This window comes from Panthera leo, chromosome D4, assembly GCF_018350215.1.
Source record: "Panthera leo isolate Ple1 chromosome D4, P.leo_Ple1_pat1.1, whole genome shotgun sequence".
In the NCBI taxonomy this organism is placed as follows: Eukaryota; Metazoa; Chordata; class Mammalia; order Carnivora; family Felidae; genus Panthera; species Panthera leo.
In genome coordinates this window covers 74,172,929-74,191,157 of record NC_056691.1, presented here as the reverse complement: position 1 = coordinate 74,191,157, position 18,229 = coordinate 74,172,929, and the positions used below count along the sequence as shown (strand labels likewise).

Below are 18,229 nucleotides of genomic sequence, written 5' to 3'. Positions count from 1 at the left end.
TTGGCCCCACAGTCCCCTCCAACCAGACGCCTGGACTATACGGGCCCTCACCGTGTTCTTTCCTCTGAGAGGAAGGCAATTTTTCTGAGCTGCCACTGATTTGAGGAGGAAGGAGCCGGGGGGAGCAACGACAGCAGGTCCTGAGGGCATCCTGGGTCCTATGGCAAGCAGGCTGAATAACAGAGTCAGACCTTGCAGATGGCTCAGCTTCCGCCTCGCGCTTGCTGTGTGACCTTGGGCAGGTGGCCTTCCCTCTCTGAACCTCAGTGACCTCAGCTGGAGACTCAGGACTGATTGAGCCCTGAGTCTAAACATTCAGCTGGTCTCTGGCCTCTGCAGGAGGAAGGGGGCCCCAAGCTGCTGGCAGGGTGGGGGTGGGGCCGGCGAGGCGGCCAGGACGCAAGCCGGCTCCTGTGTGAGCGCTGACCTTGATCCTCCTCTCGAAGTCTGTTCCTCGAGCGTTTCTGCTGACGCATCCCCGGGGTTCTTAGCCTGCTGTCTGCAGCTATTTCAGATGCACAAGGAACATGGCTCGGGGACTCGGGGCTCCTGAGCGTCTGGATCTGGCAGATGGAGTCTGGCAGGGCCCGGCTCTGACCCGTCTGCTCTTTGCTCCACTAAAGGCCTTGCTCCCAGGGCTGGATGTTTGTCCCCACTCCACCGTCACCCTCCCGACTTTCCATGCCTGCCTTCAGTATTGGCTCCGGGCTGCTATTAACAGCAAGGAATGGGCTGAGGCCAGGGGCCGGTGATGGCTATATGGCTTCGTTTCAGAGAGGGTTGCTCCTAGGGCCCTCTGGTTCCTGTGATATCCGGGCCCTACCCAATTCTGGGGAAGTGTTGCATGGGCTCTGGGGCCACCCCTACCCGGGTTAGAAACCTGATCTGCTGTAGCATGGCTGTGTGGTCTTGGACAGGTCACTTCCCTCCCTGAGCTTAAGTGTAAATGATGTGAGCCAGGGACAGTCCCAGTGCCTGTCTCCCATGAGAATCCAATGAGATGATCCCATGAGAATCCAGTGAGATCGAGTAAGTAAAATGCTCAGCAGAGGGCCTGGCGCGTGGTCGTCCCCAGTTTGTGGATCGATCTCTGATACCCTTCTGAGAGACGGTCACACCCGCTCTGCGATGCATGGCAGAGGCATGCTTGTGTTGTCAGGGCTCCGGATGCTTCCTGTCTCCCTCCCAGTGGCCCAGGTACGACCACCGGCCCCATCAGTGATCCTGAGCGAAAACGTGTGGGCACCTACTGTGTGCATGGCCCTCTCCTGGGTGTTAGGAACACAGTGACCTGCTCATCATGTATCCCCCATGAGCCAAAACTGCTTGTTGGCCAGATGAGTGCTCAAAACTCCAAAGATGCCAGAACAGGACAGAATCCCGTGCCTCTGGTCGTACCAAGGACTGTCATTTGAGCCCCCGGGCTGCCCGCAGGTTGAATCTGGAGACAGCTGGCAGTGGCTGCATTTGAGAATGGCAGAGGTCCCTCTTGCCTTTGCCGTAGACACCTCCCAGGCCTCTGACCCCTCTCGGGGAAGTCATCGCACACGACCAGCCCTGCCTCGCCGCTCACCTTAACCCTGGGCAGTTGGTGGTGCCCAGCTGTACTATTTCTGGGGAGTGCCGGACTCATTCCGGTTTGGGAGGAGGGAGACTGCTCTTGCATTTCCAGTCAAGTGTTCACATGGTCCCAGGCAGCGGTTAGGTTGCTGGGGTGGGTTTGCCAGGTCCCAGGCTTCTGATATAACAGTAGCCCGCCCTCATATATTGTGCCAGGCCTTGTTTGGAGCATTTTTTAGTGCTAACGCATCAGCCCCATGAGAGCGGGACTGCTGTTAACCCATTCTGCAGATGAGGAAACCGGCACAGAGCATCAGTGATTTGCCCTCCGTCACTTGGCTGTGAGTGGTAGAGCTGGATGTGACATCAGAGAAGCCACAAGTGGTGTCACTTAATCAGTGAGTGCCAGAGCAGCCCCATCACTGCCCTTCCCCACCAAGGATCCCCCACTCTCTGCATCGCTGAGGCTGCCAGCGGCATGCAGGGGGCGGCGGTGGAGACCGGAGGCTGAAGTCTGCATGTGAGCCTCAGCTTTGTTGGTAAAACGGGGCAGATGTCCCAGCCTGACATTGCCCCCAGAGGCATCACGGGACCAGATGAGGAGCCCTGGGTGTGAAAGGCTCCAAGCCGGGAGAGCCAAGTGTCTTACTGGTGGGTTCCCGTGGCTGGTCTTCATGCCCTTTGGGCTTCGTCCCAGGCCCTTTGCCTGCCCAGGATGTTCAAGGCTCCAGGAGCATCATTCGAGATGGGGATCAGTGCAGAGTGACCTGAGAGCCTGAGCCCCAGAGAGCGTGGCATCCGTGGGCCCCTTCCATCCCAACCCGCTGCCTTCACCGTTACTGTTCCCTGCGATGATCTAGAGTCGTTGCCCTGCTTAGTTCTCTGCCTGCTGGGGCCTCCTCCATGACAGCCAGAGTGATCGATTCATTCATTCATTCACCCATCGATTCATTCATTTGCCTAGTAAATATTTGTCAAGCAGCAACTATCCTAAACACTGAGGGTAGAGTAGGGACCAGGTAGTCTTACCGTTGAGGAGTTCTCATGCTAATGGGAGAGACAAACAATAAGGTGGTGATAAATCTTACACAGAAAAATGAAGTGCGGTCAGGGGTTAGAGGTGCTGTGGGGGATGGGGAGGGGTGCTGTTTCAGACAGGGCTGGTCTAGGAAGGCCTTGCTGAGGTCAGAGCTGAATGAAGTGACGGAGTGAGTCAGGAGTGCTGTGGGAGCAAGGGAGAGCAGTGAATGCAAAGGCCCTGAGGCAGGAACCACCCCTTCCTGTTGAAGTAGCAAGAAAGGGCCCACTCATTGGGCACAGTGATTGCAGACTTTGGAATTTTCTCCAGGGAAAACGGAAAGACCCTGGAGGGTTCTGAGCAATGCGTTATCTGACTTACATTTCCAGGTTTACATCCTGCTGCTGGGTGAAGAATGGTGGTCAGCGGAAAGCAGAAAAATAAAGCAGGGCAGGGGATGGGGGGTTGTGATTTTAGGTGGGGTTGTGAAGATAGCCTTCTTCGAGGAGGTGATAATTTGGGGAAGATCTTGAAGGAGGTAAGAAGAAGGCATGCCTTGTGTATAGCTGAGGGGACCAGGCAGAGGGAACAGCCAGTGTGAAGGCCCTGACATGCCCGCATTGTTCTAGTGTGGCTGGAGAGGCAGTGAGCAAAGGGAACCTTCATAGAAGACAAACTTGACCACATCTCCATGGCAACCCACTGCCCTCAGCCTCAAGTCCCAGCAGCTCCATTCTTGAGTCTCGTGGAACTGCTCGAAAATTCTCAAAGCTCCTCCCTGCTTTATGCACGCCCTTCCCTCTGAAACACCATCATTCCCTCCTTTGCCCAGCTCAAGACCCACAAGACTCAGCTTTAAGCCATGCTCCCTACTCCAGGAAGCCTTCCTTGATAACCCCACCCCAGCCGCTTCTATGCCTGTATCTCCTAGCTCTGTGCACAGTCTCCTCCTTGCTTGTCTGTGTCCATCCCACTGGCTCCAGGCTACAGAAGGCAGGGGTGGGGTCTCGCCTCCTCTGTGGCCCCAGGCCCTCACCAGTGGAGCATTGAGACTGCTCAGTGTTGAGGGCTACACTTGAGACATGAGCCAGCTGCTGGTTGTGGAGGCTCTGTTGCCATCCTGGGTTCTGTGGGGTGGAGGAATGGCTCCCCTGAGGCCTCAGGAGCTACTTTTGACAGGGGCACTGCTCAGCCTCCCAGGGACCACCTAGAGATGGCCTCAGCAGCTCAGCGCCACTTGACAGAGCTTGAGGCTTCTTCCAGGGAGTTAGCAAAGGAAGCAGAAAACGGGCATTTTTGCAAAATAAGGTCTATGTAAACTTTAACCGCCTGCCTCACAATAGAAGCCACTAAATTAAAAGAGAGACTTGCCCACCCACCTCTCCTGTGCGTCCTGCCATTTTCACACCTTCCTGGGATTCTGTCCATGAGCACCTTCAGGCTTCGGAAGCTCTGAGTATGAGGGCCCGGAGCCCGGGGCCCAGCTTTGGGAATTCCCCGGCCAGGCCAGAGCCACCCCACAGCATCTCCAGATAGTTCAGGGGAGGCCCGGAGAAGCTTCAAAGAAAAATTTATTTTAAGATGACCAGCAGGAAAACGGACATTAATTTTAATGTGTAAATTCTACAAGAGTGAGGCCTGTTGGGACACGCATAAGCCACAGGAAGGTGTCCCGGGGCCCAGCACGGATTTTGGTATCTCGGAGGGCAAACTGCTTTTTTCCTCTCGGTTTATATTTGCTCACATTGCTCTCTTCTCCATTTCTAGAACACTCTGGACCTGGAGGAAAGTGGTGAGGCTGTCCAGGGCAATATGAACACCCTCCCAGATGTTTCCCTGGTAAGACCCTCTCTGGTTCCCGCAGTGAGGTTTTGCCCTTCCTGGTCTGCCTGAGGCCCTGGGGACTGGCTTCTTGGTGAGAGCCAGAGGCCCTCAGACCCAGCCCCAGGCCCGTGCACAAGGGCATCACTCAGGCTTCTCCAGCAGCGCCCAGGACTGGGGTGGGTGTCGGGCTGTTTGCTTGCTGAGTTGGTGTTACTTTTGATACGTTGTCTGAACGTGATCATAACAAGTACTGAAACGTGGAGTGTGTGAACTCCCTGAAGAGGCCACATGACCACCCTGGAAATGGAAGTTAAATGTGGCCTCGGCTATGTCCACGTCAGCAGCCCCGGCAGCATCACTGTGCAGTTCTGACCCGGATAACTTCTGAACGGCCTGGACTCTGGAGCCAGACTGCCTGGGTTCAAATCCCACCTGTGCCACTGACTGTGTGACTTTGGGCAGGTTTCTTAACCTCTCTGTGCCTCGGTTTTCCCCTCTGTAAAATGGGGATAATAATTGTGTCCCTACCCCACAAGTTTGTGGCGAGAGGTACATTAGTTCATTTAAGTAAAGCATTTGGGACACACTGCCGTCCGAGCTTTGCGAGTGTTGTATGTTGGCATAGGCAGAGGGAAATAGCAATGGCCATACCCATAGCTGCCACTTCCCGTGCACCTGCTGTGTGGCAGGCACCTGCTAGCACATTACACACATGGTCCCTCACGTCCCCTCACCTCTGCCGGGTAGACCCAGGTTTCCCCATTGCCCGGAGATGCACTTAGAGAGGTGCTGTGACTTGCCCAGGACCACACAGCCCCCGAGCCCATGTGACTGTCACCTTCTATCCATTCTCTCTCACTCCAGTCCTGCACATCTCCTGTCTCTAGTGGCCATGATAACCTTCTAACAAGAAAAGCCAAAGGAATGCTTTTTTTTTGTCGTTTGTTTTGCCCTTCTCTCCATCCACCTCTAATTAAGTCTTGTTCCCTGTGATAAGTCCTGGCTGACGCCAAGAACTTCAGTTCCCAAAGGTAACGGTGCCATTCCCCAGAGACGCCCGCCAAGTTCCCGATGCTTATCAGCTGCTGAGATGGGGGGAGAAGTTTTCCACTCGGGTGTTGCATTATTCAGAGCCGTGTGGCCAAGAGCCTAGAGAGCAGGACGGAATTCCAGCCGGGGCCCGGCCTGCTCGGGGCTCCTGTCTACCAGCCACAATGGGCTCTGACTCCTTCTACTCCTGTTGGGTCTTTTGGCAGGATGATGTCAAAGCCACCTCCGAGGGGCTGCCTGTCTACAAGCCGCCGCCTCCCCCACCCCCTCTGGCCCAAGGCCACAGCCGCCCGCCTGAGCAGCAGAGGAAGCCAGGGAAGGAGGGCCTCCAGCCACCTTCCTCGGCATCTTCCCACTCAGGCATCGTCTTCTCGGCCCCTCGGAACCACAGCCCGCCAGCGGGCACTGCCCCTGCCCCGGGGGCCTCCTCAGCACAAGACTCGCCCTCCTCCCCCATCTATGCCTCGGTCTCCCCTGCCAACCCTGGCTCCAAGAGGCCGCTGGACGCCCGCCTGGCCCTGGTCAACCAGCACCCCATCGGCCCCTTCCCGCGAGTCCAGTCACCGCCGCACCTGAAGAGCCCCCCCGCGGAGGCCACGCTGGCAGGGGGCTGTCTCCCGCCACCCTCCCCCTCCGGCCGGCCAGACGTGACGGGCACGAACCAGCACTTTGTCATGGTGGAGGTGCACCGGCCGGACAGCGAGCCAGACGTGAACGAAGTGAGGGCGCTGCCCCAGACGCGCAGTGAGTACCGGCCAACCCCGGGTGGGCTGGGCTCGGGGTGCCCGCCCCGGGGTCGTGGGGGCACCCAGGCCCCTCCAGGTTGATCTATCTGCCCATCGACGCGGAAAGGGGCAGCGTGTGCTCGCCCAGGGTGCTCTAGCCCGGGCGGTCCCCCCCCTCGTGCCCTGTGCAGGGCCAGGGTGTCCCGAGCCTGTGTTGACACGACTGTGAGCCCTAGGTCTGCCTCTTGGAACCGTATGGCCGCGGGCAAGCCATGGGATGGCAGTTCGGTGACAGCCCCGCCAGGTCGCTGGGAGGGTTGGGCTCCTCCTCCAGCAGCTCCAGACCTGGTCACCCAACGATCTCTGACTCTCTCCCCAGTGAGACTGGACTCCTTGAGGCCAGGGGCAGCCTCTGTGATCTCAGTGCCCAGGGCCCGGAACAGGGTGTTGAAATTACGGTGTCTGGACCCCCAGAGGTCTCCACACCCGGGGCTGCAGGGTCAGAGTGCAGGCTGGACCTTCCAGACACCTGGGGCCGGGCTGCAGCCCCTGAGTTTCCAGGCCCAACTCAGCGGGTGGAGGGCAGTGGAAAGCCAGCTTTTCACTCCCAGAGAGCCCGGAACCTCCGGGTGTTCTAGATCTCCTTCTCCATAGCAAGTTGGGTGCATTTTGCTGGATTCTGCTGCCATCTTGTGGCTCAAGTGATATATAGACCCCGCTGCGGCCAGGGAAGGGGGCAGGCCAGGTCAGGGGGGTGTTTGTGAACTGAGTGCCTCCTATATGCCAAGCAGTGGGCAGACTGGGGTGCTGAGTACAGTGTCCCTGGGCTCAGGAGCTTGGTGAGGGAAGGCAGGATGTGGTGAGCGAAACCTGAGGTATCATCTGGCACTGAGCCCAGCACAGCCTGATAAAAGCGGTCAGTTGCGCCGTACTTCCCTGTGTGCCCGATGTGGTTCTAGGGGCCTTGTCTCTATTAGCAACTCATCTAACCCTCCCAGCCGCCCTGGAGGCTGATGCTATTATGCCCATTTTACAGATGAAAAAACTGAGGCACAGAAAGTAACTGTGGAACAGACAAGTGTAGCACAAGTCTGTTCTCTTGTCGGTTTCACCCTACACATCATATCCATTCAGTTTTATGATAACGCCATTAGATGCGTGTCATTGCTCCTGTGTTGAAACAAAAACATGAAGGCTCAGAGAAGCTGTGTAGCTCGCCCTGGGTTGCACAGCTGGTCAGAGCGGATTCAGACCTGACCTGCCAGACACTGGAGTGTCTCAAACTAGGGGCCAGGCCATTACACATGCAACGAAGCAGCTTGGGTTGACTGGTGAATGAGGGTTTGTGCCCACCACTCAGCTTGGGGTTGTGGAGGCTACAGACCAGGCATGGCAAACCTTCTAATTTTTTTTAAGTGTATTTATTTATTTTGAGAGAGAGAGAGAGAGAGCACAAGTTGGGGAGGGCCAGAGAGAGAGGGAGAGAGAGAGAATCTCAAGCAGGCTCCACACCACCAGTGCAGAGCCCGATGCCCGGGGCTCAGACTCACAAACCACGAGATCGTGACCTGAACCAAAGTCAGATGCTTAACCAGCTGAGCCACCCAGGTGCCCAGACCTCCCACTTTTTAATTGAGAGGGTGGAAATTTAATTTTTATATGAACTATCTTAATTTGAATGTGTTGGTTCATCGTTAAAATTCGACAGCACTGTGCAAGTTAAAACAAATAAATAACCCACATTTGTGGACTGGGTTTGCCTCCTGGCCTCTGTTTTAATCATTATTCCATGGGCTGAGAACTGGGTGGTCGGAGAAGAAATTCTGGCAGACTTGGGGCCAGACCCAGCTGGAAGGGCAGGTCTCAGTGGTAGAAAGGTGTCTGGAAGTCTCTCTTCCCTCCAGCCCTGTGATCCCTTCATTCCTCCCTAGTCCGTGCCTGGAGAATCCCCGCAGCCTTTCAGCCTGCGGCTCCATCACCTCCTCCAGGCAGCCCTCCCTGACCCCAGCTGTATTAAACCACCTCTCTCCTCCTCTTCCCCACTCTCAGCAGCCTCCACACTGTCCCAGCTCTCGGACAGTGGGCAGACCCTGAGCGAGGACAGTGGCGTGGATGCTGGTGAGGCAGAGGCCAGCGCCCCGGGCCGAGGCAGACAGATGGCATCTACCAAGAGCAGGAGTAGCAAGGAGCCGCCTCGGAACGAGAGGACCACGGAGGGGGCCACCAAACCGGTGAGCGAGGAGGAGGGGATGCAGACGACTGGGGGGGGAAGGTGGGGAGTGGGAGGTCCCCAGCCAGGTTTCAGCTTGACAAGTGCCCACGGGGAGGAGGTGAGCCCCCATCACTGGAGGGTTGTGGGTACCTGGAAAGACCACGGTATCAGGAGTCTGGCGGCCCAAGTTAGGCCCTGCCTTCGCCACTGACAGTGACAAGCCGGGCACCGAAAGTTGGTCTTGAGGGTCGTTAAGCTCAGTTCTGAGATGACGCACTGGCTGAAGCAGTCAGGCCTGGGTCCAAGTCCTAGAGCCACCACCCAGCAGCTCCGGCCGCTTAGCCTCCTGAGCCTCAGGGGGTCTTGAAGCAGTCAGAGATCTGGGAACACCGGGTTCTTAGCTTAGTGCTAGCATACTGGCAGCTTCCAGCACGGGTCTGGAGTCTGAGCCCTTTTGACCCAGGGGACATGTCATGGCCAGTCCAGCCCCCCCCCCCCAGCCAGGCCTCCACCGAGAAGGCCTCAGTCACTGGTCTCCTTGCCCGCACCCGCAGCCCGGACTCCTGGAGCCCACGTCTACCCTGATCCGCGTGAAGAAAAGCGCAGCCACCCTGGGCATCGCCATCGAGGGCGGTGCCAACACCCGCCAGCCCCTGCCTAGGATCGTCACAATTCAGGTATGTCTCCGCGGGCCCCACTTGATCATCTGTCCCCACCCCCAAAGGCCCCTTTCTCAGCCTCTCAGAGTTCTTCCACCCCGGCAGATCCAGCCCTCTGCCCTCACTGAGCCTCAGTTTTCCTAATCAGGGCAGCGGACTCCTAGATGATAGCCTGCTTGGCGGTGTTGGGCCTGACCCGGTGGGTGTCAGAGCCCGGCCAGCCCTCGAGCGCCTCGCGTGCCCCTGCCCTGTGTCTTGCCCCTGCAGCGAGGCGGTTCAGCCCACAACTGTGGGCAGCTCAAGGTGGGCCATGTGATCCTGGAGGTGAACGGGCTGACGCTTCGGGGCAAGGAACATCGAGAGGCTGCGCGCATCATCGCCGAGGCCTTCAAGACCAAGGAGCGGGACTACATCGACTTTCTGGTCACCGAGTTCAATGTGATGCTCTAGGGGCTGAGGCCCGACGGCCTCCCACTGCTGCCCAGTCCCTGGCCCCAGTCCCTCCTCCCTCCTGGCACTAGTAAGCTCCGTGAGGGCCGGGACTGTGTGGCCAGGTAGCAGGAAGACACGCCCCCACTCTTTCCCGGCCCGCTGGCCCAGAACCAGAAGAAAGCCCGGTGAGGCAAACAGAAGGTCGGGCCAGGATCTGGTGCCATGCCCGGTATACACAGTAGATGCCCGGCATGAGCGTGGGTTCGGGAAGGAGAGGAAGTCCACCTGAGGCTGCCAGGACCTGTTACTCTGGGTTGGATAAGGGGCACTGTGCCCCCTTCCCCGCCAGCTAGCACCTGGCCCATCCTCAGATGTCCGAGCCTTTATCTGGAGTGAGGCCACGTGAGGATTCACAGACACAGCCCCCAGCCAGGGGGGCATCTCACAGGACCTTTAGTGCCACAAATAAGCGTCAAGCAACCCCCCCATTCCACACCCCCTTTCTTCCTGGCCCCTTATCCACCCCCATGGTATTTATTATTTATTTCCCCTCTCCTCACCCCTGGGGGCCTCAAGCCCCCAGCTTCCCACCGCACCCCCAGCCTACCCCAGAGGCCTTGCAGGTGACCAGCAATGTGAGCGTATTTATATACAGAGCTTATGACTTTAATTTTTCAATAAAGAAATCTGAACAAGGTTAGGGTCCGGCGTGCTGTGTGGCCTGCCTTTGTGGCTGGGGTTCTAATGGACAGATGGAGGACAGATGGAGACACCCAGAGCAAGACCCCGCCAGCCTCTCCCTCTGCCCCCCACGGCTCAATGTGGGACACACGTGGGGGTGCAGGGGCATCTGAACCACACCCACATCTTGGAGCACATTACCTGAAGGCTGTTCACAGAAAATACCTTTAAATTAAAATGCACAGGTATGTTATGGGGCAGAATGCACAATGTGCATGGATGCTTTAACACACAGAGAGGGGCCTGTCTCAGGGCGGGTCCCAGAAGCCGACTCTGTGATGAGGATTTATATGCAAGTGATTCGTTAAGGAAAGGCTGCCACGGCAGACCAGTAAGGGAGTGGACAAGTCAGGAGGGGGAAAAGGAGAAAGCTGAGCAGGGTGGGATTTGAGGTGAAGCTGGGAGGGTGGCTGCAGCGTGATCCCACAGGGGACTCTAGAGTAGAAGGTGGGTCCAGAACTGTCCCCACTCAGGGCAAGGTGACAGGGCCTTCATGCTGTCAGTCTTTGCACAAGGTCGGGGGAGGGGAAGGGTTAGAGACAGTAAATTCCCGACCACAATCCCATTCTTTACCTGTACAGGCCAAGCTGTTCAGGAGCCAAGGGAAGGGCCAGGGTTGGGGGGTGGGGGTGGGGCATGGGGGTGTTAGAAGCAAAAACACTTGGTGAAGGGCAGGGAAGGGAGGGGGGCACAAAATGGTCTGCTACACCCCTGGGGCCCATTTCCTTCAACCCCAGGGTTTCTCTGGGATAAGAAGAGTTTGAGAAATCCTGCTTTGCCCAGCTCTGTGTCCAGAGGTCAGCTAGAGATGTGTTAGGGGCAGTTGAGTCCACAGACCTGCACCAGATCTTGCTTTCATCTGCCCCCATCACCTCCCCAGCTCAAGGAGACCACCTGAGGCCAGAGGCCTGGATTCCACTTGACCTCTGAGGCAGCCAGTATCCCTGAAGCCCCAGCCCCTCCTGGGGGACTCTTTAGGCCCCTCCCCAGTCCTAATAACCCTGCAGGGAATAACTCCCACCTGGCTGTCAGGCCCCAGCTCTCCAGGCATCGGATGCAAAATCCTGCCTGGTCATAGGTAAGTGATCTCACCTTTCTAGGCCCAAATTCCCCATCTGGAAAATGGGTGTGGCAGGCTGAATAATGGCCCCAAAGATATCCAGGTTCCTGGAACGTGTGAACATTACCTTACATGGCAAAGGGACTTGGCATATGGGGTTCAGGCATTTAGATGGGGAGGTTATGCTGGATTTTCTGGGCGGGGCCCAATCTAATCCCAAAGGTCCTTGAAAGAGGGAGGCAGAGGGGGACGTGACACGGAGGAGGGAACAGTGCTGTGCTGAGGGCAGCAGAGGTTGTGATGTGCTCTGGAGATGGAGGGAGGGACCACTAGCCAGGAATACAGGTGGCCACTAAACACTGGAACAATCAGGGAAAGAGATTCTCCCCTCAGAGCAGGCAGAAGGAAATCAACTCCTTGACATCAGCCCCTTGAGACTGACCATGGACTTCTGACCTCTCTTTGTAAGAGAACAAATTAGGGCTGCCTTAAGCCATGAACTGGTGACAATTCGTTACAACAACCTCAGGAAACAAACGCAGTGGGGATACTGCGACTTGCCCCTGATGGAGGTTGGGATGCCGTGTGTGGGCCCCTGAACCAGGCTCAGGGTCAGCCCCAGGGTGATGACTGCAATCCGGATGATGCTCATGGCAAACAAAGGGTCCTCCGGCCTTAGGAATGCCACAACTTTTGCAGTCTCTAGTCCTCGTGCATCTTGTTCTGAACCTTGTGCATCCGTCTATCACCAGCCCATGGTGAATTTCAGGCCAGTCACTGACCACCTCCGGTGCCTTGAACCGGCCATCTCTCCGCTCGGTCCAACTCCAGGAGACAAGAGGGCGCCTGGCAGCTGCTGCCCACTGCCCCAAGTTTGTACTCTGAAAAAGTAGGACAAGAATAAATTTCTGGAACTGTTGTTTCTAGAATTTTTCGGCCCAACTCCAGGGCTGTGGCCCATTGGGCATTAGGGTCCCCCTCCCAATGGAATTTTAAACAAACTTAAACTCCTTTGCCAGTGGGCTTAGAAAGGTCAAGTTTCTTGCCCAAAGTTATATAGCTAGTGAGTGGTAGAGGCCAAATTCGGATCCATGGCTGCCTGAAGTCCACATCATAAAGCAAAGACAAGCATGTGTCCTCCTGTCTTCTGAAGGGACCCCAAACCATGGGCGAGGGTGGCTTTGAATAATGGAGGAGGGAGGGGTCAGAGGTCCACCCTGGCCACAGGTACCTGTGGCCCTCCCATCTTTATTCATGATGCCAGAATTGGGGTGGTGGGGTGGTGTGGGGACAGTACTGCTGGAGAGTCTCAGAATTCGCTGCTAGATGAAGAAGGCAGGAAGAGGGTGAGTTTGGGGCCTGAGCCAGGGCCTGCCCAAGCAAGTGCCAAGTTGCCCTTCAAATTACCTGGAGCTCCCTCTGCTTGGGAGAAAGGAGGGTGAGGGATAGAATAGCCCAACGTGAGGATTACAAGGATGGAGAACAAGACATCGCTCAAAGGGTCCACACTTCAGAGTCTGACATCTGGGATCAAATTCCACCTCTACTATTTCCTGGCCCTGTGATCTGGGGCAAGTCATTTAACCTCTCGGAGCCTCAGTTTCGCCATCTTTAAATGAGGAGCCTAGTATTAACCTAGCTTGTAGGTTATTAGAAGGATTCGCTAAAATGTTAGCCACTGGCACATAGTACACTTTCAGTAAAATAGAAACTGCTGCTGTGATTATTATTGGGTGCGTGTAGGGAGTCTCAGGCACCCTGGAGAACCGGGAAAAACTTTCTGCCAGGAGGACAGAGAACTGACTGCAACAGAGATGGATGCAGGTCCTCGGCAAGAGTCTTCCTGCCTTGGGGGCAGTCAACTCCTAGTGAAATAGCGTTGGTGGAGGGGCTCTTTAAATGAGTGCCATTGATTTCTTTCTTCCGGGTTTGCTGCTTTCTTTATTTCCTCCCCTCAGCACCTCTGTGAGGCTGGCGTCAGGGATCCCTTTAGTGGTAGCCAGCGGCAGAAGTGGGCGGAAGCCTAGGCCAGTTTGACACTTTACACGACCATCCTTCAAGGTGACCTCTCAGTGGACGACGGATCATTTCTGTCCTGTACTCACTGCTGGACTTTGGGCAAGCTCTTGTCCCTCTGGAGACCTGGGTTCTCCCACCTGCTAATCAATGTTGGTTTGCACTAAGCATATGCTTAGAGAGTAGTGACAATACGTACCTACCTCACAGGAGAGGACGGAGCACAGGAAGAGCTCCCAACAGTTCTTGACAGATAAGTGCTCAAGAAAAGTTCGTTATTACTAATATTATACTGTCGTGAAGCAGTCCGCTTCAGCTATGAAAGTTTGTGGTTTCTTTCTCACTGTGGCTCTGTGCGGGCTTGCACAAATGTCTCAGCTCTGGGCCTCAGACTCCGGTCGGCACTCGGGCGGGTTCCAGGAGGGACACGAACCTGCCAGATGTGAACTTTTCAGGGCTGGAGCCCAGGCCGAATGCCTGGGGGCGGGCCGCAGGCGGCCGCCTCTCTGCGATTGGTGGAGCTTCTAGAGGCCCCGCCTCCCTGGGCCCTCCCCGCCCGTCACAGGCCCGCCTCGGGGATTAAGCAAAAAGTCGCCGCCCCGCCCCGCACCGGGATTGGAGGCCTTTGTTTGCCGCTCAACTCCAGGAAACCACGGGCGCGCTGCGACCGCCGGCAGGTGAGGCGCGGGGTGGGGCTCGCGGTGGGTCCCGGGCTAGGGCCGGTCCCTCGCTGGGTCTCAGTTTCTCGATCTGGGGAATGGGGAGGAGAGCGGACCGCGCCGATGGGCTCCGATCCACAGGGACTGCCGCTGCTTTCTGTCTCTCCCACGTGGAAACCCCACGCTCCCGGGAAGGAGACCGATCGCCGCTCCGGAACTGGGAGGGAGTCCTGGACCGGCGTTCAGTGTCCAGTCCTAACCCGGCTGGCCGCGGGGTTCCGCAGGCGCCACCTCCGGCCTCAGTCTCCACCTCCGCACAATGGGGGCGTTGGCCTTTGCTCTCACTCCAGCTGGGGCTGGTCGCAGGGCGGGGAGAGGTCCCGAGGGAATCGGGGGTGGTCCTTGGCGGGGCCTCGGGCCGTGTTTGGGTTGGAGGTGTGGCCCGGGTAGCTGTGGTTACGGGGGAGGTGGGACTTCTCTGTCCTGGGATTTGTGTGAGATTCTTGTTCACCAGGCAACAACCCGCGCCGCCTGACAACTCGGAGCCGCGCACCCTCCCCGGACGCCTAACGCAAGTTTCTTTTCCTCTTTTTGGCAAGGGGGAGGGAGGCAGAGCAAGGGCCAGCAGTGAGGATGGGCAGCTCGACAGTGGTAGGGACTGGAATGGACTGAGAAATGAGACCAGCCTTTCTCAGTACACAGATGGGGAGACTGAGGCCGAGAGAAGGGGCGCGTGTTGCCCGAAGCGCACAGCAGGGCAGGCGCAGAGCTGGCCTCTCCCCAGGGCGATGCCGCTGGCACCCGCGGCGGCGTGCGACCTTGGAGGAGACTCTTCCCTCATCCTTTCCCCCGCTATTGTTGAAAGAAACGACAGGTTGGAGAGGATCATTACCTACCTTTCAAAAGCTTCTTCTTCTCAGTGATAAAGTTGGGAGGGAAAGTTGCTGATAACAAGCCCCGGCTGTTTTGGAGCTTTGAGCCGAGACAGGTTGTAGAGAAAAGAGACATTGTTTCTGTCCTCCAGAACGGAAGAAGAAATTGTTGAAACCGAAGCACGGAGGACTGAGGTTAGATACCTCCAGGGACTTCCCAAGAGAATTTACCAGGCGCCTCCTCTGGCGTTGGTGGGTTTTACCCTTTGACTGTTGGTTTTGTTTTGTCAAGAAAACAGAACCTGAGGGGGCTTAAGTCTAGCTTAGGGTGATAGACCCCTTGGTGTTTTGGGGACTATTCAAGTTTTATTCCCAGTTCTTCTCCAGGAAGGAGAAGGTGCCCGCGTGGGGCCTCTGCCTCCCCAAAGTCCAGTGGTTTGCATCTGAAACATGTGATGTAGGCTGTTTCTTGCGAGGGGATTTCATCAGCTCCCACCAGTCTGAACACTCTGCCAGAAGCACCAGGGCTGGGGTTACCAGAGATGCTGGGGATGGTCCCCGCACTGCCGCTGTCATGCTGAGACCGTATTTTGGAAACTGGTGCCTGCCAAGGACCTTTCAGTTTATCCCCAGGAGGGGGGAAGAAAGTATTTTTAAAGCATCTAGCTGAATCACCAGGCAAACGCCAGGTCTTTTTTATGTTTCCTCAGTCCTGGGAGATGGGACAGATCTGGAGATGGAGAGTTAGAAGACCTGGGTTTCAATCCCCAGCCTGACTTCCATTCTGAAAGCCTCAGTTTTCCTCTCTGTTAAATGGGAATGGTAGTAGGCACTCCAGTGCCTACTGGAGAAGAGGAAACTGAGGCCCAGAGAAAGGAAGTAACAATAATATTGATAACAGTTACTGATTACTGAATGCTATATTCTCGCCACTGCGCCACGGGTTTTACTGCAATGACTGAGGTCTGGGAGGGCAGGAACTTTTGTCACCTTCTTGGTACCCAGTACAGAGCCCTACACATAGCAGGTGTTCAGTGCATTGTTGTCGATCGCCTGGATTTTATCACTTAGTGTTCACATTGTTGCCATGAAGTGGGTGTTGTTGCTGGTCTCCTTTTACAAATGAGAAGCCCGAGGTTCAGAGAGTTTAAGTCACTCACCTGAGGTCACACAGCTTTTCTTTGGGGTTGGTCGGCCCTTACTTTGGGATGTGCAGGGGTATGTCGTCTTGTGGGAGCTGACCGTGTGCATCTCTCTCTGGTGCTGTGCTGGTGATACCACATTGGTAGCTTGAAATTGGCCATAATGTGGGCATTTACACTATGGCAATCAGATCAGGCCACAAATCAGGCTTTTTCTTTTCTTTTTTCTTTTTTTAAGAAAGCCACATGTAAAGGGTACTGTAGGGTAGAAAGCCAACACTGCTAGGAGGTGGAGGGTTCCTGGTAGGGCAGGAGGCCCCAGGGGTGCCAGGCCGAATGCTCCCCTAAAGTGTGGTATTTGAGAAGGAAAACCTTTCTGACACGGGGAGCCTCGTCTGGCGTGTGAGTTGTGCAGTGCAGCTGCCATCTGACTTAGGAACAGGTCAGTTTGAGCCTGAATTCGGGGCCAAGGTGTCTGGCCTTTAACCCCAAGTGACAACAGCCATCAGTTGGTCTTTAAGCACGGAAAGCCTTGACCAGAATGATGCTGTGGGAAGATTTAGCCCGCAGCGTGTGCCCAGGGGATTAGAGGCTGAGCCAGGGGCCGGGCCAGTGGCAAGAGGCACTAACAGACCTGGGAGCCAGGAGGAGGCTCAGAGCGCCCCGCCCCCCCGCCCTCCCCTTCCCCGCCCCCGCCGTGTTTCCCGAAAACGTCCTGTGTGCCAGGCCGTGTGCACACATTGTCCCGTTACTTTGCATGCACATGCCTTCAGTTACCTTCAGTCTGTGGTTGAGGGCATCAGAGGGGTCTGGAAGAGCCACCAGATCTGGATCCAGGCCTTTCTGTCCCCAGCCCCTTGCATTTTTAATTCCTGGGTCCCTCCTTCATTCCAGTGTTTGGCAAGAGCGACCCCTTGCTCCCAGGCCTGATCCCCCATGAGCCCCTAGATCCTTGCCAGAATCCCCTGTTCTAGGGGAGAGGCTGGGGATCAGGGCCAGAGTGGGTTGCCCAGCTGGCAGTCTTCTTGGAGTCTTGAGTCCACAGCCAAAGGCCAAGGACCGGGAGGGGCCTCAGGTGCCAGGAGGCTGCACTCAGAGCCCCACTAGGTCAAGGGGTCATTTGGAGGGTAATGCTGTGCTTGTGGCTGTGTACAGACCCAGCTCTGCTTGTCATGTGCTGTGGGACTATGGGCGACTCTTACAACCTCTCCGGGCCTTTCCTCATCTGTTAAATGCCTGGTTATGAGAATCTGATCAACACATGCCATGCCCGAAAATGTTGAGTGGGTAAGGCTAGGATCACTTCCCTTCCCTTTTATGATTTTCATATGTTGCCACATGTTGCATAAATGACTACATGTGCAGAAAAGAGCCTGTCGTATCAGAGCTTAAAAAGAGGAAGGGGGGTGGGGCACCTGGGTCGCTCAGTTGGTTGGGTGTCTGACTCTTGGTGTTGGCTCAGGTCATGATCTCATGGTTTGTGGGTTCAAGCCCCACGTCCAGCTCTGTGCTGACAGTGCGGGGCCTGCTGGGGATTCTCCCTCTCTGCTCCTCCCCCACTTGTGCTCCCTCTCTCTCAAAATAAATAAATAAGAACTGTTAAATAAAAAAGAGGAAGACAGAAAGTGCGGGATGGGAATTACAGAATATCACAGGGCGTCAGCGCTCCAAAGGGCCCCAAAGCACCTAACCGCTCTTCCTGACTTGCACTGGCAGGGAACCTGAGGCAGGGCATGCCCAAGGTCTCGTCAGAATGAAGCCACTACACAGGTCTGCCGTGGTGGCATGTGTGTGTGGTGGGGGGGAGGGGGTATAAGAACAGCGAATCTTCATTTTACTCTTATTTTTAAAGCAGCTGTTATTTTTGGAAAACACACATAAGGAGAAAGAGTAAACTTGGCTATAGTTGTATTACCTAGTACTAATTACTATAAACATTGTGGCTCACTCCCCCCCCCCCCCACTCTCTGTTTCCCTCCCTCGTTTCCTTCTCTTCCTCCACATGTTAACTGTTGTTCTTTGTATGTAATGGGCTCAAACTAGATACAGATGATTTGATAACCGGCTCACTCAGCGTGTCTCTTCTACGCCACTGTATATCCTTCCACAATAGGACCGGTGACAGCTGCATGATGCTCCTTTGAGCAGAAACATCATAATTTATTTCAGTGGTCCCCTAAGGTTGGACACCGAGGTTGCTTTCAATCTTTTCACGTACTGCAAGGTTCGGTCACAGATACAGAAGACTGTACTGTCTAG

General features: G+C 55.9%; 2 protein-coding genes and 1 long non-coding RNA gene across 6 annotated transcripts in view; 2 read left to right on the top strand and 1 right to left on the bottom strand.

Moving 5' to 3' along the window:
- Window positions 1-10,823, top strand: part of WHRN (whirlin) — a 95,815-nt gene extending 84,992 nt beyond the window's left edge. For 2 of the 4 annotated variants that reach the window (XM_042912529.1, XM_042912527.1), the window contains 5 exons: window positions 4,346-4,417; window positions 5,659-6,196; window positions 8,230-8,408; window positions 8,944-9,066; window positions 9,316-10,823. In XM_042912529.1, the coding sequence (XP_042768463.1) occupies window positions 4,346-4,417; window positions 5,659-6,196; window positions 8,230-8,408; window positions 8,944-9,066; window positions 9,316-9,498 (1,095 nt within the window). In that variant the 3' untranslated portion in view covers window positions 9,499-10,823. Of the gene's footprint in view, window positions 1-4,345; window positions 4,418-5,658; window positions 6,197-8,226; window positions 8,409-8,943; window positions 9,067-9,315 lie in introns of all 4 variants that reach the window. The other 2 variants (XM_042912528.1, XM_042912526.1) reach the window with 1 other exon arrangement.
- Window positions 10,824-10,911: 88 nt separating this feature from the next.
- On the bottom strand, window positions 10,912-16,500 carry LOC122205545. The gene is made up of 3 exons (XR_006196129.1): window positions 14,853-16,500; window positions 13,497-13,730; window positions 10,912-12,162 (listed from the first exon to the last, which is right to left on the bottom strand). It is a non-coding gene; the product is annotated as an uncharacterized LOC122205545 (long non-coding RNA).
- AKNA (AT-hook transcription factor) overlaps window positions 13,895-18,229 on the top strand; it is a 55,042-nt gene continuing 50,707 nt past the window's right edge. Inside the window, exon 1 of the mRNA XM_042913978.1 lies at window positions 13,895-13,974. The gene's annotated coding sequence lies outside the window, so the exon portion shown is untranslated. The remainder of the gene's footprint in view (window positions 13,975-18,229) is intronic.